The 22,596-nt window shown below is 40.5% G+C and overlaps 4 protein-coding genes across 7 annotated transcripts in view; all 4 read left to right on the forward strand.

The window, feature by feature from the left end:
* LOC109462166 (myosin-9-like) overlaps positions 1-7,602 on the forward strand; it is a 9,736-nt gene extending 2,134 nt beyond the window's left edge. For 2 of the 4 annotated variants that reach the window (XM_019758659.1, XM_019758660.1), the window contains 17 exons: positions 684-777; positions 1,114-1,271; positions 1,584-1,700; positions 1,963-2,076; positions 2,307-2,453; positions 2,706-2,792; positions 2,960-3,076; positions 3,520-3,636; positions 3,810-3,926; positions 4,061-4,177; positions 4,542-4,658; positions 5,039-5,176; positions 5,739-5,855; positions 6,059-6,172; positions 6,285-6,401; positions 6,548-6,666; positions 7,489-7,602. In XM_019758659.1, the coding sequence (XP_019614218.1) occupies positions 765-777; positions 1,114-1,271; positions 1,584-1,700; positions 1,963-2,076; positions 2,307-2,453; positions 2,706-2,792; positions 2,960-3,076; positions 3,520-3,636; positions 3,810-3,926; positions 4,061-4,177; positions 4,542-4,658; positions 5,039-5,176; positions 5,739-5,855; positions 6,059-6,172; positions 6,285-6,401; positions 6,548-6,666; positions 7,489-7,507 (1,845 nt within the window). In that variant the 5' untranslated portion in view covers positions 684-764 and the 3' untranslated portion in view covers positions 7,508-7,602. The remainder of the gene's footprint in view (positions 1-683; positions 778-1,113; positions 1,272-1,583; positions 1,701-1,962; positions 2,077-2,306; positions 2,454-2,705; positions 2,793-2,959; positions 3,077-3,519; positions 3,637-3,809; positions 3,927-4,060; positions 4,178-4,541; positions 4,659-5,038; positions 5,177-5,738; positions 5,856-6,058; positions 6,173-6,284; positions 6,402-6,547; positions 6,667-7,488) is intronic. The other 2 variants (XM_019758661.1, XM_019758662.1) reach the window with 2 other exon arrangements.
* Positions 7,603-8,101: 499 nt separating this feature from the next.
* On the forward strand, positions 8,102-12,676 carry LOC109462141. The gene is made up of 9 exons (XM_019758635.1): positions 8,102-8,227; positions 8,565-8,651; positions 8,703-8,981; positions 9,424-9,586; positions 10,502-10,602; positions 10,896-10,970; positions 11,488-11,540; positions 12,285-12,403; positions 12,573-12,676. Exons 1-8 carry the CDS (start codon positions 8,102-8,104, stop codon positions 12,376-12,378), a joined length of 978 nt encoding a protein of 325 aa, XP_019614194.1. The 3' UTR covers positions 12,379-12,403; positions 12,573-12,676.
* LOC109462174 (CAP-Gly domain-containing linker protein 1-like) lies at positions 12,573-19,752 on the forward strand. Its single transcript, XM_019758673.1, has 8 exons — positions 12,573-12,726; positions 14,981-15,033; positions 15,570-15,590; positions 15,908-16,020; positions 16,781-16,954; positions 17,771-17,912; positions 18,407-18,604; positions 18,743-19,752. Exons 1-6 carry the CDS (start codon positions 12,696-12,698, stop codon positions 17,796-17,798), a joined length of 420 nt encoding a protein of 139 aa, XP_019614232.1. The 5' UTR covers positions 12,573-12,695; the 3' UTR covers positions 17,799-17,912; positions 18,407-18,604; positions 18,743-19,752.
* On the forward strand, positions 18,164-21,385 carry LOC109462142 (serine/threonine-protein kinase haspin-like). Its single transcript, XM_019758636.1, has 5 exons — positions 18,164-18,171; positions 18,407-18,604; positions 20,124-20,358; positions 20,814-20,834; positions 21,134-21,385. Exons 1-5 carry the CDS (start codon positions 18,164-18,166, stop codon positions 21,383-21,385), a joined length of 714 nt encoding a protein of 237 aa, XP_019614195.1.
* Positions 21,386-22,596: the final 1,211 nt, after the last annotated feature.

Below are 22,596 nucleotides of genomic sequence, written 5' to 3' on the forward strand. Positions count from 1 at the left end.
GCATAAATGTTTAAGACACAATGTAAGAAGTTGTACATAAGTTACAAAAGTCAGATAGCCTCATACACTACTTGAGTCCTTTGATAATTCAAAGAACCAAAAATTACTGGTCAAATTGTTGCCATTGCTGCACTTTTAAAGGAAACATGACAAGACTATATGCCTGGTGCTGACAGTCAGCCATCTGGGACACATGTTGTGGGATGTGTATTGCAAAGGATGATGGGATAGTATCATTTCCCCCCCTGATGCAGACCCAAACTTGGACATCTGGTGTACCTGTATCTAAACAAAATTCAACACTTGTGGGCACTATTTTTATACACTAAAGACAGGCAAACTACATCTCAAAGATGAGAATTTAGTGCTTCAGAACATCAGAAAAAACTTGTAACAAAAATTTACCACTAAAAGGACAGTAATCTGCATGAATAACTTACAAATGATTGGCCAAACTTTAGGTACAGGTCAGAGTCTGTACCTAAACCCCTGTACAGGTACTTGTACCTAAATTTTTGTGTACACAACTCTAAACTAAACTAAATCTTTGTTAATCAGAAAACAAATTTGTGCCAGCGTGTCATTATGAAAGCTGGTAGTGCAAGAATATGGCCCAATGCTAGGATGCAAAGCCTGTTTTTCCATCTACAATGTACTCCAGCGTTGGTATGCTTTGCTTGCAGGAGACCCTCAGTACCCTGGACTACGCTCATAGGGCAAAGAACATAACAATCAGGCCAGAGGTCAACCAGAAAACCAGCCTCATGTCAGATCTAGGTAAAGCAAAGTCTCCAGTACAGTTGGTGTTCATACGCTATTACTTACAAGTATTGTTTTGGGTGGCCTAGCTGTGGCTTTTATATCTGCTTATCCAGACAGTGTAGGTCCTTAGCACATTACTTTCCCAGCATGTCAGTGGGGAAGATTGACCGGTCAAAGACATGGGTGAACTTGAGACAGCGTTGACTGCATGAGGGCCCAGAAAGTTTGACAGATTGATTGACAGGAGGTCAAAACGTCAGAAATAGGGTGAATTTGAAGGTCACAAAAACCTTAACTGCACATGTATATGTTGATGTAACATAGAATATTGTTTATACCTGGAACTCATAGGCAAATGCCTGACCAATCAGACACGTGACGTGAATAGCCAGTTGACCCAGATGGTGGACACCCTGAGACAGGGCCTGGTGGACATCATGGCTACACAGCAGCAGGAGAACTGGAAGGACTGGGCAGCAGGCACTAAAGCTGCTGTCTCCAAGTACAAGGTCTTTCAGTCTCTGATGAAAGCTAGTGGATACTAGCTGAAACGTCTGTTTGTAGTAACTGTAATCTGGAGTACTCAAAATTGATAACGATGTTAACCCTCTTTTTTTGCATATTAAGTGACAAAGAATACATAGTGTAAACATGGCTGTAACATTGTTCTTGTCCTTGGTGCTGATTGGTCAACCCAAGCATTTTGCTGATTGGGTAATCTCATCTCTGGCCTTTGGTGCTGATTGGCTACTACTCTTGTGTTGCTAATTGTCCCCATAGATATGTATGTTAAAAGGCATTGTTTTCATCCCTGACAATAGCAAGAACAATGTGAGAAAGAGGACCTCCAGAAGAAGCTATCCAACATGGAGGCTGACAGGAACAAGCTGCAGGAAGAGATGGGCAACATGAAGACTCATCTAGAGGGCGATCTGGAGGTACATGTTCTATTGGTACCAGTTATGCCATAACTAAGCCTAAAATGGTTCTATTTTGGGACTTTCAATTTAAAAGCTTTTATTTAGCAGTGTTCTAGCGAGGCCTAGCTTGACTAGTTCCTGGAACATAGACTCCAACTGTGGTGACCTTTCACAAAACAGAACAGAGGCTTGCATGTTACCTGTTCTGGCCCATACTTTGATTATGTCTTTTACTGAATGAATATGTAGACTGATTGGTGTGGAATGGTTTGGATTTCAGAAAGGTCAGGAGTCTGAGCAACTCCAGCTGAAGACCAAGGACCTGGAAGATGTCATAAACAAACTTCAACAGCAATTGGAGGAGAGAAAGAAGGAATATGAGGAGAAAAATGAAGTGAGTTAAACATAGTTGTTTCATTTGTGGTCTTTTGTACTTCTGGATAGAAAAGTGGTGATTTATGGGTTTGAGTCTTTGAATTTGAAGGTCAGAATAAAGTTTGCCCGAAATACCTCCTAGAAGTCTGAAATCTCAGATTTCTTGTTCTATAAGTCTTACTGTACAGGCTTGTTAAAAGAGCTCAGAAGATGCAGTATTCTAAAAATCACTTACCTTCGTCTTTGCAGCAAGCTAAGAAAGACATCAAGGGGCTCCAGAAGAGAATAGCTGAGCTGGAAAATGAGAGCAAAAGACTGGAGCAGGACATGGGCAGCACTAAAGGGGAACTGGAGAGTAAACTGTCTCAGGAGAAACAGGAGGGAGAACAACTCCAGGTAGGGAGTTCTGACTTAATAATAATGGTTTATTCGTCATTCATCACTTGTACAGAAAGGCAGGTTCCATGTAATTATATCAACATATTCCATATCTATATCAACCTTCAGCATGCTAAAGTAGCCGTTTGGCACTAAATGTGTTGGGTTAGGCATCAGTGAGAAGATTAAGAAGTTGAATACAAAGTTGTGAATTTACAAGATGGCTGTATTTTACCTTCTCATGGCCTAACCTGATACTTTTTATTCTAGGCTAAAATAACGGAACTTGAAGCAGAAAACCTGAACCTCCACAAGGACATGGGCAGATTCAAGGGCGAATATGAAGGAAAACTTGATGTAAGTTCACCTACTTTTCTTGTGCGTGGTGATTTTCTGTGTTCTGCATTTGCTGTGTTGTGTTGAAGACTGTATTTTCCTGCAATGGGTAGTCTAAAAAAGTTGGGAAGTTTAATCTGATGTATAAGATTGGGAGAGTTTTAACTGTTTATTACCCTTCTGAACAGTTAGAACAGAAGAAGAGTGTCCAACTGCAGAAGAGAGTTGCTGAGATGGAAACAGAAAACAGCAACCTGCAGAAAACCATGGAGAGGCTGAAGGGAGAGGTGGAGGGAAAACTGGAGGTAAGACAGTGTCAGTAATTACCTTGGTGCTTATTGGTTGCCCTTTTCCAAGACCTTGAAGCTGATTGGACAATGCAAGCAATAACATTGTCCTTGTCCTTGGTGCTGATTGGTCAACTTTTTTCTTGCTAACTGGTCTGGTGATCTCAGCTGTGGTCTTGATGCTGATTGGCTACTACTATTCTGTCCTTGGTACTGATGGGTCAACTTTAGCATTTTGCTAATTGAGTGATCTCTGCTATGACATTGCTGCTGATTGGCTAGTTGATTTGTAGTTTATAGTTTAAAATGTCACACTATGTAGCTACCTCGATTGATGTGATTACATGTAAGTACTTATGAGTACTGTTGTTCTGTGTCTGATATTATTTTATTGTTGGTATATTAAAACTGAAAAATCTGAGGGAATTTTGCTTATTTTTGTTGCCCATTCTATCAAACAGCAAGGCCAGAAGGAGACCTGGGAGTTACAGAACAAGATCTCTGAGGTGGAGGCTGAAAAGGAAAAAGTACAGAAAGAACTGGAGAATGTTAAAGAAGAACTGGAAGAAAACCTGAAGGTGAGGTTTTTTGTTGTTGTTGTTGCTGTCATCTCATATCTATTTCAACAATATCAGCAACAAAAACGAAGACACTCATAATATTGTTGCATCTCTTAAATGTGTGTGTAAAAACACAAATAAAGGAATGAAAAGGAAAATTTTTGTCTGTCTTTCTTTACATTGATGAATAGCAAGAGAAGCTTAAGGGAGAAGAACTGCAGATGAAGATCACCAAGGCAGAGGCAGACAAGGAGAAGCTCCTGGAAGACATGAAGGCTGCCAAGAAGAAATCTGATGACAAGATCAAGGTTAGTCTTCTGTTTCTTACCTGTTTGAAACTTTTAAATTCTGTTGACCCAAGACTGTGTGAAGTAATGTCATTTCTGAGGTATCCATGTTTTAAGTCCTGTTGAAGTTTCTAACACATGCCTTTCTGTTGTAGAAAAGAGATGAGACCAATGCTGACCTCCAGAAGAAGACCCAGGCTGTGGAATCTGAAAAAGAACAGGTCCAAGGGGAGCTAAGGTCCTTCAAGAAGGAAACAGAAGAGAAAACTGAGGTAAGCAGTCTCTCCATTTTTCTGAAGTTTGATATACAGCTATCGATAGTGATCGTCAGGGTCAGTGTTTACCTTGGCGCTGATTGGTTGCTCTTCTCCAAGACCATTTGGCTTATTAGTCAATGCTAATGATGTTCCAGGTGTAAAAACATAGCATTGTTCTTGGTACTGATTGGTCAACCTCAGCATTTTGCAGATTGGGTAATTTCAGCTTTGTTCTGGTACCTGTCCTTGGTGCTGGTTGGTGTTGTCATAACTAGGTGCTGATTGGATATCAGCCCAGCATTCTTGTTTTATAGAGGGAAAACCCGGGATCCACAACATGTTCATTCTGTTATTGACCTGCTTGATGTTTGTTCTCCAGCAACATCAAGAAGCCAGCCAGGAACTCCAGAGCAAGATCACAGCCCTCGAGACTGAGAAAGAGAAACTTAATAACGAGATCAAGACAATGAAAGAAGACACAAATGTTGCACAAAAGGTACTTAATGTGTATCAGTCTACATCCTGTGATATAGCTATTACTTGTGTAACTGTTACTTGTGTAACCTATATGCAGTGACTATTTTTTAATCTTCACATTACATGTTTTTTACATGACTACTTGTTTTTCAGTTCCAATAGCTTGTACCTTTTTCATACTAAATGATAAAATGTCAAAATGTTGCTTGTTTTCCTATGTATGTAATCAAAATGGAGTTGATTGAATGAGGTAACTGCATATATTGTATAGCAAAAGTTGATACAAAAGTCATGTAACCATTATCATGACTGTATCCCTGTGTGATATGTACATGTTGAAGCTCCATACGTAGGGTTGCACAAACCTCACCAACTACATGTACATTTTACTTCTCCTAGGCTGAAAAAGAAAGGACCGACAACTACCTGCAGAGCATTGCTAACCTGGAGAAAGAGAAGAAGGAAGTACTGGAAGACTTTGAAACTTTAAGGAAGGAGGCAGAGGACCAAATATTTCAGGCTACTACAACTCTATTGGTAAGCCTGTATTCATTTTCTATTGTTTCTAAATTTTAGCCATGTTTCCTTCTGAAAATGTTTTTTGCCTCTTCAAATGTGGTCAGCTGTAACATATTTTAATTATTCTTCATCATAAACTTTGTAGTGCATATTTTCCTGTCTAAAACCTGAATTTTTCTTCCTTTTCTGTGATTTTTTACCACGTATGCTAACTAATTGGAACCAGTACAATGACCAAGTGAGTGGAGTGTCCACCTTGCATTTAGTAGGTTGTTTGTTCGATCCCCGACTGAGTCATATCAAAGATATCAAACATGGTACGAAGATATTAAACATGGTACCTACTGCTTTCTCTGCTTAGCATTTGTGAAAGAGAATGGAAGTTGAACACACACCAATACCAGTGGACAAGCCTCCTGCTGTCTAGATTGCACAAACTTGTGTGACCCAAGGTCTACTGGAATGGAGATTGCACCATTACACCTATGCACCATTTAGCGTGGGAAAGACTTTTAAAGTGAAAAACTGTACAAAAAAAAAGAAGATATTCAGTAATGACAAGTGTTTGTTTCTCCCACAGGAGGAGAAAAAGGCCACCGCTGCAGCACCCAGAGAGGTTGCTGACAGACATGCTGAAATTGAGAACTTGAAGACAGAACTGGACAGAATTAAGAACCTGTCTGAAGACCAAACCAAGGTTAGAACATCTTAAATTCTATCATCATTTGTCTAAGAAAGTGTAAGTCTAAAAACAGTTACTTAAACTTTTAGCACACCGAAGTAGTCTTTTGGCTACCAATTCTCTATTGGTTATGGGGTTATGCTGTGGGGAGAAGGTTAAATGTTATGTCGAGTTTACGTTAAAGTCTGTTACACTGTTGCTTTTTTTGTGCATCACAGCAAAGCCAGTCAGAAATCTCTGACCTTGAGAAGAGAATATCTGACCTTGAAGCTGAGGACATGTTGCAGAAGGGAACAGAGGCTTTGAAGGGCACAACTGACCAGAAACTTAAGGTATGTCAACTTGAAGATAAATGACTGATGTTGAGTTATAAGAAGCACGAAAATACAAAAAAGTATGACTTCATAGCTAACACAGCATTTACTTACATGTTTTGAACCTTAGCAAGCCCAGCAGGAGATCGTTGATCTACAGAAAAACAACAAAACTGTCACCTCTCAGAAGGAAGATCTCCAGAAAGAGTTTGATGAGTTCAAGGAAGAGACAGAAAACCAGGCTAAGGTTGGTGCATCTTTTCTCTCTAGTGTATATAATGTCTCAATTTTGAATGATGCGTTTTGTTTCGCTGTTTCACTTCAATACAGTCATTTTCTTGTGAAGAAATGTGGTAGAATGGATTCAGTGGATGTTTTCTTACACTCTTACAGCAAGCTCAGTCAGAGAAAGAAGAACTTCAGAAGAAACTCTCTGAGACAGATACAGAGAGAGAGACCAACTCCAGAAGGATCTGGACTCTTCCAAAGCTGAAACAAACAAGGTCACCAAGGTGAGAAGCAATAACTTCTAGGTATGGAAGTATTGTTTGGGGTGGCTGAATTGTGGGTTTGTCTGGATAGACTAGGTTGACATCACATGGGTGGGGAAAGATTGACAAACAGAATGACAGGAGGATAAAGGTTTGAGAATGAAGCTGGTGTGTTATGCCGAAAGGCGGTTATACCGGCTATACAGATACAGATACAGAATCTGGCCAGGAGCCAGCAGGAATGTGGACATGGGGGAATTCAGGAAGCCAAGGATTGCCCAGAAGTCTGAAGGTTGTTGAGTCTCCTGCCCCACCAGGGTTGGACAAGTTTTCAAAAATCCACTTGCCGTATCGGGCAAGTACCTGGTCATTTCCAGTTGCCTGAACCAACTTTTCACTTGCCCAAAATTTGACGCATTTCTCTGCATTTTACTAGCAGGAAGGAAATTATTTTATTATAACAGAGTTTATAATGTTGGATGTTGGATGCTTTATTTATCAAAATTGTTTGAAACTTGGTCGAAATACTGCAGGGGCTATACCTTGCATCCAAAAAATATACTTGCCCCATCGGGCAAGTCCAGGGGGATATTTACTTGCCCGAACAGTACTTTTACTTGCCCTGGGCAAGTGGGCAATGGGACTTGTCCAACCCTGCCCACGGTGGTAATACACTAATACAATATACATTATGCACATACCATATGCATACTGCATGAGATCATAAGAATTTTCATTGAAATCTCATAAATAAGTGACGTGAAATTTGGAACGTATGTTGTTTATGATACAATGTACCCTGTACAATTGTCGTGCAATAAAGTTCTTCTATGATGTTTACAGCAAGGCGAACGAGAGGTGACAGAACTGCAGAAGAAGCTTACCAAAGTGGAGGAGGAGGACAAGGACAAGATACACAAGGAGTTCAAGGCACTCAAGATAGACTCTGAAGAAAAAGCAGAAGTAAGCAGGATTGTTATTTTATGTTTTTCATACCTTGTATTTGTAATTTTAGGGTCACATTTGTTGTAGGCTGTCGTGCAACTTTGATGTCATACGATTTTCAAGCAGGTTGTGACAGAGCCAACCACACACAACGATCTGAGACAGCCTTTCTGTAACAAGGCAGTTAGATTTTGTACAACATTCGCACAATTATACCAAGAATGCCCTTAGTTTACAATTGTATGACAAATGTAACAGTTTTTAGTAATTTTCCCGTTCTTATGCTTCCCTTTTAGAAAGCTCAAGACCAACAGGAGGCCCTGAGCAGACAGATCTCAGAGCTTGAGGCTGAAAAATCTGATCTGGAGTCAGATTTAGAGCAAGCCAGAAGTGACCTGGACACGAAACTCAAGGTGAAGTTTCTACGCCTTTTCTATGCCATTTGCATTTGTTAGATGCATGGAATTGATGTACATGTATGGGGTGGTCATGTTCATGATTTGTTCCCATGATGCCCCAGACAGGGCAGAAGGAGTCAGGTGACCTCCAGACCAGACTGAACGAGTCTGAGACCCAGAAAAAGGAGATGCAAAAAGAACTCAAGAAGCTCAAGAGGGAATCTGAAGACAAGGAACAAGTATGTTCAACTCGCATCAACATGTCTACTGATATAGTCAGATTAATATCTATCATCCAATCTTATAGCGTATGAAAGTGCAAAGACAGTTGTAAAATGGTGAAGGCTTCTGCTATGAGTTTTGCTACTCAAGTAATCATGTTCCAGTAAAACTAAATGTTCAAACACTAGCAACATAAGTGAATGACTATATTTTGGAAAAAATGTGAGAAAACTACCAGATTGTTACAACTAGAGTAAGGCATAACCATGTCAAGTGGAATAATGTGGTCTCACATCATCATCATCATAGCTTGTTGCCATAGATCTCACACTAATGTTCTGACTTCCTGTGCAGCAATACCAGATGGAGTCTGGGAAGCTCCAGAGGAAGATCGCAGACATGGAGTCCCAGAAGGCCCAGGCTTACCAGGACCTGGAGCTGGCTAAGGAGGACTTCTCCAGTAAACTAGCTAAAAGTAAAAGAGACTGAAAGTTTACAGCGCCCCATAACACTAACAGGGTCGAGGATGTTATCAAGAGTCTCAACGACCCAAAAGGTGCATCTGCCATCGCTATCCAGAGAAGTATCCAGTCTGAACACCCAGACATGAAGGCAGAGCAGTGCAAGGCACTACTGAGGGCCGTGTTGCTGGAAGGGCTAGACAGTGGACGGCTTCGCCGACCGCCTGGCTCGAAAGTCGGCCGTGGCCTGGTCGGACGATTTCTGCTCGGAACGTCTGCGGGAAAGTTGCCCGCTATACCGGAGACAGAGGTGAACACAACACAGCCGCAAGTGACTCTGTGACTGTGATTTGCTTATTTGCTCATATACAACGAAATACATAAATTGACAAATATGCGTGTGGGCCTCCCCCAAACGAAAAAGTAAATAATGAAATACCTTTATTGTACATTCATGCCACGACGGGCTAGGTACAGGTCAAGATATAACACACGTAACAAATGTATATAGCAAATTGGAGACAAAAGATGCACTACTTGACTTACATACATAAGGAAAATACAAGGGTACTATACTAGGCTATAATAGCACTTACATTAACAATAAATTAAATCAAATTATGGTGCAGATCAGAATAACTAAAACACAATTTTATTATGTGTTGGAAGATAAAGTTTATCCACTCGTCATAATGAAATATATCAACACAGATGAACTTTCATGTCATCGATGATATGTGTACAAAGATTAGGAGGAGGACCCACCAGTGGCGGCGGGAAATCTGACGTTTGACCTAGAAGAGCCTTGCACCCCGGCCGCCTATGTACAGCGGGTGCAGGAAAAGAGGGACAGGCTTGTTTCACAGTGTCAGGAGGCAGAGAAATACCTGAACTACCGGAACCTCCCTGCACATGGTATGTGCAGTGTATAGTCCCCCATCCGTGAATAGTTTTGTCAGGTTGTAAAGACACTGAGTAAAGAGACTCTTTTTACACAACCAAGTCTTTTATATTCAGCCGACGTTTCGGTGATCGTCTGTCACCTCTCTCAGGGTAATTCTGACTGGTTCACATTGCACTGCAGCGCAGGCGTCTCTGCTACAGATGCACGTTTTGGGAACGCATTGTAGATACATTTCCCTGTAATCCAATCACGCATATGTGTAGATATGGAAATATTGTACATTTGGGAATGCATCAGTAGCAGCGACACCTGTGCTGCAATGCAAGAACCAGTCAGAATTGCCCTGAGGAAGGTGACAGACGGTCACCGAAACGTCGGCTGAATAAAGGACTTGGTAGTGTAAAAAGAGTCTCTTTACAGTGAAGTCTGTTTCACGTATAGCGACGCAGGTTCTATCGGTTGGCAACCCTGCCTCTGGACCAAGAGGTTGGGATCTCGAATCCCGGCTGTTGTCGCTCACCGGTACCGGACATGCGCGCTGCTACTGGAAAGGGTCGCAGGACGGGACGTTAGGCTGTGGTCCATTGTTCATTGATTTGTGTTGGTGGAAAAAAGGGGAATTTCCCCGGTACAGTGAACCTGTAAATACTGTACATAGCATCTGTCTTCTTCGGATTCTGAGTCAACAACCCAAACCACCTTGCCACCTAGCCTGCACTTCTCACTAAATCTGCCATGTGTTGCTCTTGTTCAAGTGCAACCTTGGACATAGACGTAATTTGTTGACTTTCAGTGCCCAAACGTATTAGTGGACGACAAGTACATACCAAAAGTATTCACTTAAGAAATTCACATTGAATTGAATCTCATTTTGAAGCTCTTGTGTGGCATTCTGATGAAGTCTTTGCTACATTATGTTGTTTCAGCTCTTGAACAAGTCCGCATAGCCGTTGGCAGGTCAAGGCTGATCACAAGTAACTCGACATCCCCGCTGGCCAGGTTTGAAGAGTTGTGCCACGAAGCCATGGTGGGTATTTAGAGGGCTTTGTTTTATGTTGAACATATGATTTTCCCATGATACGTTGATACTCAACTCAATGCAAATCATTTGACTGTGTATGTTTGCAGCCATCCCATGTTATGTTTCGATTATGTTTCCAAAAGTCAAGTTGTTTGCCAAGAAATGCTCTCTGATTATGATGATATTTGTACGTGTTCGTAATATTCTTTGTGTGAGATACAACACCAGCAACAGCTACCTGGGCCCATTCCAATAAATCAAATCAAATCAAATCAATTACGCTGTTTTTCCTCCAACAGACGCTAGGGAGCGACAACCCGTACAAAGCCAACATGAACGACCTGGATGCGTACAGGGAGATTGTCGAGCTGGAGGTAATTATGCCAACAAAAACACAAACAAACAAACAAGCAAGTGTTTGAATGAGAGTGGTATTTACTGCTGGATATCTGGTGGTTTGAAGTTGCTAACTGGTTGGTTGAAAGGTTTTGTACCATGATTGACATGCCTCGGTGTTGTGTTTTACTGATCTTTCATATTTTGACCTGTTTGACCTTGTTGGTGACCTTGAACTTTCTTTTGAATTCTCTCTGTCATGCTGAAGTTGTTTCTTGTGTTTCCTGAGTGGTGGTTATTGTTGCCACCAAAAGTATGCCTTTTGTATCTGAGATCCCTCTATCTTGTATGATTCCTGAGTTCTAAAAATGTTTCCCAAACACTTGGTCTGTTTTAGTTGCCTTCTTGTGATTGTCTTTGTTTTATGATTCTTCACAACTTGACTTGTTTCTATCTTTTTTTTGAAAGACTGTCTCTTGACCTTTTTTTTAGCTACTTTTGAAAGTAACATTTCACAGAATTACATTCTAATTGTATCCTTTTGTTCATGAACAGTTATCTGAAGTTCAAAACTCATTGAAGCAACAAATAGACGACTACAAATCACGGTAAGTGGAGTTTCAGTATTATCATAACTTTATTGCGCAACAATTGTACAGTGTACAAAGTATGGCATCTACTAACTTAAGTAAGTACATGTCAACTACATTTTCATAAGGCTAATCTAATACAAAAGTGGGTGGCTAGTATGAGACAGGTATCAACTTATACAATCGTTTTTAATATATATCTAATGTGATCGTTAATTTGCTGCAGTGTATCCAGTACCATTCTTAAGCAACTTTTGATATGTTCTTGTTTTACAGTCCATGGTCTCACTACTAGACCAAATGTAGATGATTTTATAAGCATGTGCCACAAGCTTTAGTCTTTTTAAGCACTTGCTCTTGGCTTTGCCTCTGAATGACATGCTGCTATCTATCACCAGATAGTAATTAGTCTAAAGGGTGTTAAATCACCCATAACAGACTTTATATGGGTCAAAAGCTAGCATGTAACTGACAGCTGCCTGCTCCCTATTTTCTTGCCTTCCTTCCTCCAGTACAAAAAGGTAAGGACCTCCAAAAAAATATAGACTCCTAAGCTTCTTCTCACAAGTGTCTCCCATGAACTTACTGTGACTTTATTGTCGATTTTTAAAAAGGTGCAAAACTTAATTTCCATTGCCTAGTTAGTTTGGGATTGATCCTCCTCAGTAGGAGCTATTGGTATCACATATGAACTGCAGTCTTTTAAAGCTGCCAGGACATTGTAATGTGCATTTTTTTTCTAACACATTGTGTTGGTTTTAGGGAGAACACCCTACAGCGAGAGTTTGAAGGTGAATGTGAGTCGCTGCAGAAAGCAGTGGACATCACTGAGAAACTGGTACAAACAAAAGGATGAGGAGCTTTCCAAGTACCAATCACAGGTAACCAAAGTGATATCATTGTGCATAGCAGTAAAGATTTCTTTGTAGGGATGCATAACTGATTATAGCAATGACAAGCTCAATTGTCTATGTTGTCCTCATAATCATCCTCATTGTATGACAAGAGAAAGATATCTGAGAAAAACACTTCTTTTTCAACTTTTCACAGATCACAGATTTGAAGGGTGAAAGCCACCTTGCAGAGAGCTTGAAGCTTAAGATCTCTGCCTTAGAAGAAGTCAATGAAGAACTTGAAGACAAGGTGAACATCTTAAACACAGCACTGGAGCAGATGCAAAAAGACATGGACGCCATGACAGCTGGTGAGTTTTCTTAAGACTCTGAGCAATTTTCAAAAAGTACTAAACGTGTAATCATAATTATTATGCTAACATGTATTTGTGTGTATCCTGTACGGGATTGCAGTCTATAGTTTTGAATTTTGTTTTGAATCTACTTATTATGATGTTTATTGTTTGAATGATTCCTACTATTGATTAATGCTACATGTAGTTTAAACACAGGCTCTCTGAAGCAGTCTTCAAGCAGAATCAATAGATTGAATATTTCATAATTAAACTAATTTGATTTTATTGATGTCTTGGCACTTCTGTCCCAGCTGATCTGTTTTGTTTCTTCCCTTTTGTAGAGCACATTTCGTACGTGGCAAATGAAATTTACCACGTTTATGGTGATGTCTTAGATTAAGACCCTGATCATGAGCTTGAACTTGAAGACAAGGTTCCGAGGCATAGCCCCAAAGTCAGTACCCCAGTTCCAGATATACTGGAGGATGGGGATGAGCTGTCCATTTTGAACTCCTCTTTTGAGCTCATGCAGGCCAGGCTAGATGAAGTCAAGTGTGGTAGGTGGTCCTCACAACACCACCAGACAACACCAGACAAAGACAGCATACTGACACTTGCATGAAAACAAAGGAAGTGTTTGAAACTTGACCACTGATAGTGGAGATCTTACACAGTGCACAGTGTTTTCAGTTCTAAACATCAGTGTCAATCCCAATGAACAACTAACTTTGGTGTGTTTTGAAGTGGTTTTTAAGGTGAAGGGAAAGTGGTGTTGTCCTTGGTGCTACTAATTGAGTTGTTGTTAAAACATAGTAGATTTGCTGACTTTTTGTCACAAAATGATAATTTAAATGGTATGTAACTGGCTGTAGAACTTCTGTGTTATCAAAAATTTAGCAATGTGCATTTCTGTCAAGTTGCCTGATTTTTGCAGAATATGCTGATTGGGAAAGTAACTTTACACTGTCAGACATTTCTGTCTCATAATTTCTGCAAAATCTTGTGAAAACCACATGCTTGTTGGGGAGAAAAACAAAATGCACATTCTTTAGGCATGTAAAAGAAGTATGACTTCGGATTTACCCAAAGAGTTGCATTTAGTCATCTTGACAGCTTGACAGGTATGTCCCTGCTAACTGCAACAGTCAGTTCTGTGCAAAGCACCTATGGGGTCTTGGCTTGGGTTTGTTTTGAATACAGATGCGGAACACCTGCATGAGGACATGGAGAAGGTCCCCACAGGTTTGTGAGCAAACAGGACAAAACAACGGTCACTTTACATTCGGAAAGTCCCTTTTTTTTTCAAAATTAAAAGTCTCAGCACCACAACATGCTTTTTGGAATCCTCTCATTTCAAAACCCTCTTTATGTTGTCATTAACCTGCAGGATGCCAAGGTTCTCATTTGGCTCCAAATTTGTATCAGTTTTGAGACTTAGTCAGCAGGGAAGGTTAAAAAAATTGACTTCTGACGCAATGTTACATGTGTATAGTATTGACGAAACTTTGAATATTGAATTTTCTTTCTGAATTTTAAGTGACCAGTAAATTACATGTATGTTTGGCGAATGTACAACTTTCTTGCTGGGAGCCAAGGTACATGTAGTGTTAGATTATCTTTCTTCTTTCTCAAACTTGAACTGTATCACATTTGGGTTAAGGTGTTTAGAAGGTGCTTATCTTAACCATCATTATCTTTTCAGGATCAAATAACAAGATATTTTCTCAAACAGATTCTAGACTATCCTGTTCAAGACTACTTCAACTTCTGCTAGTGCTTTAATTGTTGATGATAATTAAGCAACATTTTCTCTGCTTTCTGTAACAGGTTCCTGTATAATGCCAAGTTGATTATTATTACCATACTTTTTCCCTGAAGCTATCACTTAACTTCATTGGTAAGTAAACGTTATTTGATCAGAAGAAAGACTGGTTGTTATTTTGTGACATTGATACATGTCATAATGACTTAGAATATATAATTTTTTCTAGGCCTAAGTACAATTATTGTATTATTGTCTTACAGGACATGAAATAGCTTAATACAGTACTGAGAAACATGATTTGCTATCCTAAATTCCCTTTCAAAAAGATCAGAAGTTTTATATGGATGTTTGTTTCTCATGAGTGGCAAGCCATCTTTAGACATAACACATCAGAAATGGAATGGCTGTCCTGAAAAATTTTTACCAGGAGATCCAGACTTGTTCAGTATTACTTGGATCCACCTGTCCAAACTAAAAGCCTAATTTTAATTTGTTTCCCTCCAGGCGATCCCATAACGGCCAAGCTGAGAAAAGAGAAGGAAGAAGCAGAAGGCCAGGTAAGTGTTGAGGAGGGGTTCCTTCAGGTCCATCATTTAACCTGGAGTCCGGACGATGCATGCTGTGTCCATAGATCTTCTGCACAAAATATGGATTTGATGTCGTGAACTTGTCAAGCAGTTTCCTTCTGTCTCCCAAGTCTTTCCCAAATTGTCTTGTCAGTCTTGCACTCTTGCACTAATTCTCCTTGTAAATGCTACAGTGCTATATGTCTACTAGGTTCAGTCACATTTGTTACAGAACAAAATTTGTGTTGTAGAATTTTCAGGCAGACTGTAACAGAACCAACTACCTGCAAGGATCTAAGGCAGCCTTCTCTGTAACAAAACAGTTGAATTCTGTATGATACATGTACGACTATCCCAAGAATATTCTCAGTTGGACAACTGTGCATCAAATGTGACTGGTACCTTCCTTAGAAGTCTCTCTTCACTCCATCTCAATGTGTGTGTCTCCCTTTTGTTCTTCCCTGTGTCTTTAACTCCTACTCTTTGTACGGCTTTTGGGATTTCTTCTGTATGGCCGGTGACTCCAGACCAAAGAAATTCGGTTGAAGGTAACTACAGACGACCATCTTCACCCATGACACGACATCTAAACCATTTCATGTTGAACTAACATCACTTCAGTTTGTTCCTTTTTTAAGACCTTCAGAAGTTCAGAGCATGATTGCAGGACTCAAGTTTGTATTGAACAGATCTAAGAATGTTTTTGTAGAATCATCCTTGTTTAAGTCACCCTTGTCTGTTAAGCACTATGCACTCAAGTCTTGACTAAACTTTGTAGGTATACAATCAACCTGTACAAGTGACCACCTCTACACAAGGACCACCTGCATATCCAATGTGACGTATTTCTCTCCCTTTTTCTCAGATTGACTTCCTGAACTCTGTGATTGTGGATCTACAGAGGAAGAACGATGAGCTGATCCGCCGTATTGACCAGTTGGAGAGTGGTGTGAATGGGGAGGACCTGTTCGATGAAGAGTGCGTATCTGTTTGGGGCTCTAATCCCCCTTACAAGAGAGTGGAACTAAACGGTTGAACAGGTGCCCCCTAGTTGCTAAATATGCAATTACAGGAGTACAATGGTGGGAGGTATACAACGTAACAGTACCTCCTCCCCACTTAGACTTTAGGGAGATGTTTTTATCTTGACTTTTTTTTCACTCTAAACTCCCATTCATCTGATGTTCTGTTTCTGGGCCATTTGGTCTCCCCCATGTTAGGAGAGTTGATGGATTTCATTAAGCATTGTTATATTGTTGAGACTGGAAGTTGGCTGTTTTTTCATTAATAGGAAATGTTAATATCTCTAGTCATTGTTCTGTATTACTTACTAATGTTGGGTTCTTGCTCTAGTATCTTTCTCAAATCGTTGTTGAACCATTTGTAGCAGCAAGTTGAAATTTATTTCTGTGTAGGACTTAAAAGATGAAATAGAGTTGTGTACAGGATTTATCCGTGTTGATTTTTCAGTTGTTTGATCCATGAATCCATGATTATAAAATCACCTTGTTTGCTACATTTGAACCCGTACTCTGTTGTTCCGAAACATTCGAAGTACAGTATAGAAATCTTCATTGTTCTCATGACCACATTTTGACATACTGCAACAAGTTTTTTTTAACATCTTGACATTTGTACATCTTTTTTCCTGGTACTACATGCTTGATACAAAACAGTGAAAACTTCATGAGTGGGACATTCTAACAATTTTTTTCTCTTAATTTCTTTCCCCCACCAGGGAAGAGAGACTAAGACAACTCCCCCCTCCCCGACTCTACTGCGACATTTGTGATGTATTTGACGAACACGACACAGACGACTGCCCCAAACAGGCCACGGAGTTCGAGGAGTACGCCTCCCACTCACAGTATCACGGGGACATACATACAATGTACATAAGGAACATACAAGGGTACTATACTAGGCTATAATAGCACATTAACAATAAATCAAATTATGGTGCAGATCAGAATAACTAAAACACAATTTTATTATGTGTTGGAAGATAAAATTCATCCACTCGTCATAATGAAATATATCAACACAGATGAACTTTCATGTCATCGATGATATGTGTACAACTATTAGGAGGAGGTCAGGAGGAGGACCCACCAATGGCGGGACGTCGGCGGACGTTTTTAATGGGAGAGGCCTGCACCCCGGCCGCCTATGTTCATCGTTTACAGGAGAATTAAATCAATCAATGGTTTATTTGCATTAAAACACAACAACACTGTCCCAAAAATGGCAGCCAGAGGCTGAATTGACATTGGGGCATCACATTATTAGTATAAAACGTCATATTAAGCGATTAAAATAGAAATAAACCATTACATAAAATGTATATAAAATATTGTCAACAACGTTTCAAGTGCAAATAAATATCGTAGCAGATAACAAAACAGACGAACACTAAAATAAGTCTTAGGTTAAAAAAAGTGACAGTGTTACATATACATATTAATCAGGCGGATCATGAAAGGAAGGGCACTATTCTGATAACGATCAGTTCTGCTGCGAGGAGTGTTCAGTTTATAAGCTGATCTGGTTTGACGACCACTTATTGCACTTCTAACAGGTGGCAGAAAATGCCTGAGAAGAGGGACAGGCTTGTGGGACTGTGTCAGGAGGCAGAGAAATACCTGCTCCTAAGCTACTGGTAAAACTTAATGAAGACACATATATATTTGAATTGCCAATTATTTTAAAGCATGTCACACCTCCACAGGTTTCCTCCAGTGAGGTCAGTTCTGTAGCCTGAGTGTGGATCAGCTGACTGAGATCATCAGCCAGGATAAGCTGGAGGTTAAAGAGGAGACAAGAGTGTGGGAGGCTGTGGTGAGATGGGTGCAGCACAGCAGGGAGGACAGGTGGGCAGCACCAAAGGAAAACATATTGTTTTTGCTCAGTTTCTTCTTCTTCTCCAGTGACCTCTGACCTTGTCAATGACCTGAACCAGGCGGTCCCTCACCATGGTAACTGGTGTTGGATTTAGACTCCTGTCACCATATTTTTTTTCAAACTTTATTAATATTCACAATGTTACATTAAAAAGAGATACATAGTTGACATACACCATATATGTTGATGTGTTTGAACAAGAATCGACAGAGCAGACCATATGCGAAGGTGAACATTATGCATTTGTTTTGCAAATGTTACTTTTCTAGCTATACAGGTATCTTTTAGTGATGAAGTTAGTTGATAATTACATAATATTACTGAAGAAACCTCATACTACTGATGACATGCACATGTTGATTTTGGAAGTTGTTTACTAGTCAAATGATTTGACATCCCAGTATTATTTGCAGTGATGTAAAAATATGACCCAAAAACTCTGGCTTCACCTTGTTCCCTGCAGACTGCAGCATCTACCCAGCATCCTCCCTCACATCCGCTTCAACCTGCTGACCTCAGGCGACACGGCAGCCATCTTGGAACATCCCCTGGTCAGGGAGGATCCTGGGAGTTCTGAGGTCATCAGGAATGTGGTACGCTCCAACCAGAAGCCAAGGCTTGCAATGACCACAGAAATGGTTCTGTTGCGTCATGAAGTGAAGTATGTATAATATTATACTTGTTCTTCTTCTTTGACTCTGTTTTCAAGTTTGAATTTCTCTTCAGCATTATCTTCCTAAATCCTAGAACCAACATTGTATGTCCTGATCATTGAATGTATCTTACCTTTTATTTACAGCGATAAAAAGATGCTGTGGATGAACCCAGGAGAAGGGAAGTACATCTGGTGTGACTATGGCCAACCAGTATGTCCATACAGGGGTGTGGTTACTTGTGATAATGAGATCTATGGCTTGGCTACAGATCCAGACAGCATCTATATGTGTAAATACAACCATGTTGAGAACAAGTGGGAACAAAAGTCTACCGTGTGCAAAGGATGTGAAAAACCGGGACTTCCATACCGGGATATATATAACCACCTGATGGAAGTCGATGGACATCTTTTTTACCTTGATGAAGCTCCAGAGGTGGTATTGAAGAAATACAACCAGCATAAGAATGAGTGGCAAAACTGTTCAACACCTGATTATGGTGAGTTTGACTCCTTCTTTGCAGTGTCCTGCAATCAGCACATCTACCTCTTCACAGTAGCAGAAATGCATTGGTACGACCCAAGGGAAGACCAGTGGTCCAAGAAAGCCCTGTCAGTCTACGGCCTTAATGAGGTATGGCAGTTGCCATGGGAACAGAGATCTTTTGGATGGATCCTGACCACTCCAACATGTTGGTGTATGATACAGAAGCAGACAGCTGGTCTGAACATCCAGTCCCAAGCTTTCAGGAGACTGAGAATAATCCAGACATATACGTTGAAGATGGAGCTTTCTTTGTACTCCAAAACAGGAAGCTGCATGCAATAGTGGATTATGATTGCCCAAAATGGGCCAACAAGCTAGAGCTACTTCAAGAGGTTTTCGTGTATGACAGGCCTGAAGGTGTTTGGAGAGAGTCATCTGAACTGCCTTTTGGGCGGCAGTGTGTGTACAAGTGTACAGACGTCGTGGCTCGTATGTACCTACCATATCTGAACACCAGCCATGCAGACACACAGGATGCAGCAAACCCAGAGGGACCAAGTGGAGAATAGTTTTGGTAGTGTACAACCCATCTAGCCTGGTTACCAAACCTATTATAGCTCCAGAGTCCTACAGTCTCTCCGCAAATAGCTTATAATAGCCTATAATAGGTTTGGTAACCAGGCTACAACCCATCAGAGAATGTGTTGGAACATGCCAGAATGTCATGAGACTTTGATGACTTGTCTGAGTTGATTTTATAATTCATTTCCATGAATTAGAGAATAGGCAGTTGTACTTGTTTCATTGATCATTACAAGTTCAGTTAAAACGCTTTGATGTTGATATAAGACATTGACTTGATGGATGTAAGAGTTTCTAGTAAATACCCGTACTGGCGGCACACACACTTTTGTGCACCCAAAACTGGAGCTGCGCTCCTAATTTTTTACTGTGGGTGCATATATTTGTGAAGGGTTCAGTAACCTATTTGAAGCTACTATAATTAATTGTACTGATGTTGTTGTGAACATTTTGCAGGGAGTTGAGTGAACTAAAGGACGGCGCAGGTAACCAGACAGGTGGTTTCATCCACCTGCACCGTGTGTGTCTGGTTCAGGGTGCCTGGCCGGACCACCTTCTGGCCATGTGGGACCGGTGGCACCAGCAGAAGGCAGGAGGGTCAGAGAACGACAAGCCAGACATGTTTCGAGACTCCCAGCTGTTCGTTGTGCTGGAGTCCGAGGATGGGGGCTGTGATCTGGAACACTTCCAGGTATTATTCTTATGTATATTAGGCCACACCGTCTTAATTTTACGGATGACATCCGCACGCGCATTTATTTTCGTCTGTTCTCAAAAAAAGATCACGTCCTCCAAGACTCTGGCCTGGCTCTAGTTAGTGGCAATAGGGAGCCGGTGGTAACTCTGGAGGATGGCACCCAGGATGCCGAAGCTCCACGACTCAAGAACTCAGTACATGCGTACAGTGCCGACTCGTAAATTCCGCAAAAAGCCAGCATTTGTCGGCTTGTCGTATACGTTGCTATGTACTGCCTCAAATTCACAATACCAGCCTTGTATTCCTGTGGTTTATTAGCATTTTTATTTTTGGTCAGATTTTTTTTCATTCGCCCGCGCTCACTGGTTTGTGTGTCTTCAGAGGATGTCATCCGTAAAATTAAGCCGGTGTGACTTTATGTTTACAAATTACTTTCTTTGATGTTTCAGCATGCCCAGAAGGATGTAGAGGTGACATAATGGACAGCAAAAAGTTGTCTTATTTAATGTTCTGTAAGCTGATGTATTACTGTGTTGTTTATATTACAAGTCTCTAGTGTATTAGATACAATCTTACTACGGAGAAGACAAATCATATGTCTGTTTGATAGATGTATTTGTTCAACTGATGGCAACCAATATCACCAAGCTGCCTAGTAGCCCATTATATTGCATTTTTGTGATTTCAATAAAATAAAATAACGTTAAATACAAAAAATGTCGCATCTTGCTTCAGTTTCCTTAGAAAACAAGCTGTTTCTCTCCTGTAGTTCTACAGTCTGAGGCAAGCCAAGGCTGTTCTGCACCAGATCACCATCGCCCTGGCTGTTGCGGAGGCTGCTCTCCAGTTTGAACACCGGGACCTCCACTGGGGAAACGTGCTAGTGAGGAAAGGAGGGGAACAAAGCTCCACCCATCACCTGGCAGGGGATTCCTCCCCTGTGTGTGTGGCCACCAGAGGACTGGATGTGAACATTATTGACTTCACAGTGTCCAGGATACACAAGGGTGAGTTGGTGTGAAGAGATCCTTCTCTAATCTCCAAGCAGGTTTGGGGTTATTTTTGGCATGTTTTTAGGCTTTTTTATTGGGGTTTCTCTTTTGCACTGGAATTTTTTTTTCACCCAACCCAACCTCTGCCGGCAGTCGAAAGCTTCAATATGCTATAAACCTAATCACTTCAACACATTACAGTCGTTCTGCAAGGTGTGAACCAGACGTATGAATAGGCACAGTCAGCAGCAGGCATGTGGCCGAATGAATGCCTTTCTGACTGGCTAGATGTGTGATAATCCACCACAGTAAAATGGATATCCCTAATGATAACTTGATGGTTCCCGGGGAGGAGCACTGTCACCTTTCCTGCATAGGTTTGCCCCGCCCCGGGGTGAGTGAAAAAAAAATTCCAGTGCAAAAGAGAAACCCCAATAAAAAAGCCTAAAAACACGCCCAAAATAACCCAAACCTCTGCTTGGACTCCGAGTGTAATCCTAAAATCTCACTACAACTCAGGACTGTAACCAGTTGGGATGCTGAAGAGTTAGCTTCCTTGGCAGGCTCTACAAATGATGCTCTTTAGGGGGCTTGTACATGCACTTTTCTTATGGTGTACAACTTCTATTCTGTACAGAAGTGACATGCCGTAAGAAAAAAAAAATGCATCATACATGTAGAAGCCATAAAAAAGCCCCATACATAGTTCATGTAGTCTGTGCTTTTTGTGGCTAAGGAGGCTACAGGAAAGTCAGAAAAGTCAGAAAACACATTTTGTTTTGCACAACTTGCACAACACTTTTGAAAGGTCTGCGTCCTGACTTTCCTGTCAAACTTCTGGCTCTTGTCCTTTAAAATGTATTCATCATTTAAAATAAGGTTACTTTAAGGTCTCCGGGGTGGCTAATTTGGTGATTTGAGTTTGTACTGTTTTACTAGTAAAGGAATGAGAGAGAACTGGGATTGTACTGAATATTGGTATCTATCAACATGAGGTTCCCTAAAATAATTTTTGGTACCACATGCATAACGTCAAGTTTTATTGCCCTTTTTATTATTTTTTTCAAATAAAAAATACAGTTTTTCAAAGAAAAAATACAGAACTTTAATTGGCAATTCCTAACAACATAAAACTTTGTTTTTGATTTCATAGTGATGAAAGCTACAAACGTACGTTTGCGCCAACGAAAATATACTAATAATCTGTAGATATGCCCAAATTACTGATTTTTAATTAGGC

The sequence above is a fragment of the Branchiostoma belcheri genome, unplaced genomic scaffold, assembly GCF_001625305.1.
Source record: "Branchiostoma belcheri isolate BF01 breed outbred unplaced genomic scaffold, Haploidv18h27 scaffold113, whole genome shotgun sequence".
Lineage (NCBI taxonomy): Eukaryota > Metazoa > Chordata > Leptocardii > Amphioxiformes > Branchiostomatidae > Branchiostoma > Branchiostoma belcheri.

Excerpts from the sequence above, each read along its gene's own strand:
- LOC109462174 (XM_019758673.1), top strand. The coding sequence starts at position 12,696 with ATGCAAAAAGACATGGACGCCATGACAGCTG. Across the intron at positions 12,727-14,980 it reads CATGGACGCCATGACAGCTG|GCGATCCCATAACGGCCAAG; the intron begins GTGAGTTTTCTT and ends GTTTCCCTCCAG. Across the intron at positions 16,021-16,780 it reads GAGGACCTGTTCGATGAAGA|GGAAGAGAGACTAAGACAAC; the intron begins GTGCGTATCTGT and ends TTCCCCCACCAG.
- LOC109462141 (XM_019758635.1), top strand. The coding sequence starts at position 8,102 with ATGCCCCAGACAGGGCAGAAGGAGTCAGGTGACCTCCAGACCAGACTG. Across the intron at positions 8,652-8,702 it reads CTTACCAGGACCTGGAGCTG|TTTACAGCGCCCCATAACAC; the intron begins GCTAAGGAGGAC and ends AGAGACTGAAAG. Across the intron at positions 10,971-11,487 it reads GGGAGATTGTCGAGCTGGAG|TTATCTGAAGTTCAAAACTC; the intron begins GTAATTATGCCA and ends GTTCATGAACAG.
- LOC109462142 (XM_019758636.1), top strand. Across the intron at positions 18,605-20,123 it reads CTGTTGCGTCATGAAGTGAA|GGAGTTGAGTGAACTAAAGG; the intron begins GTATGTATAATA and ends AACATTTTGCAG. Across the intron at positions 20,359-20,813 it reads GTGATCTGGAACACTTCCAG|CATGCCCAGAAGGATGTAGA; the intron begins GTATTATTCTTA and ends TTGATGTTTCAG.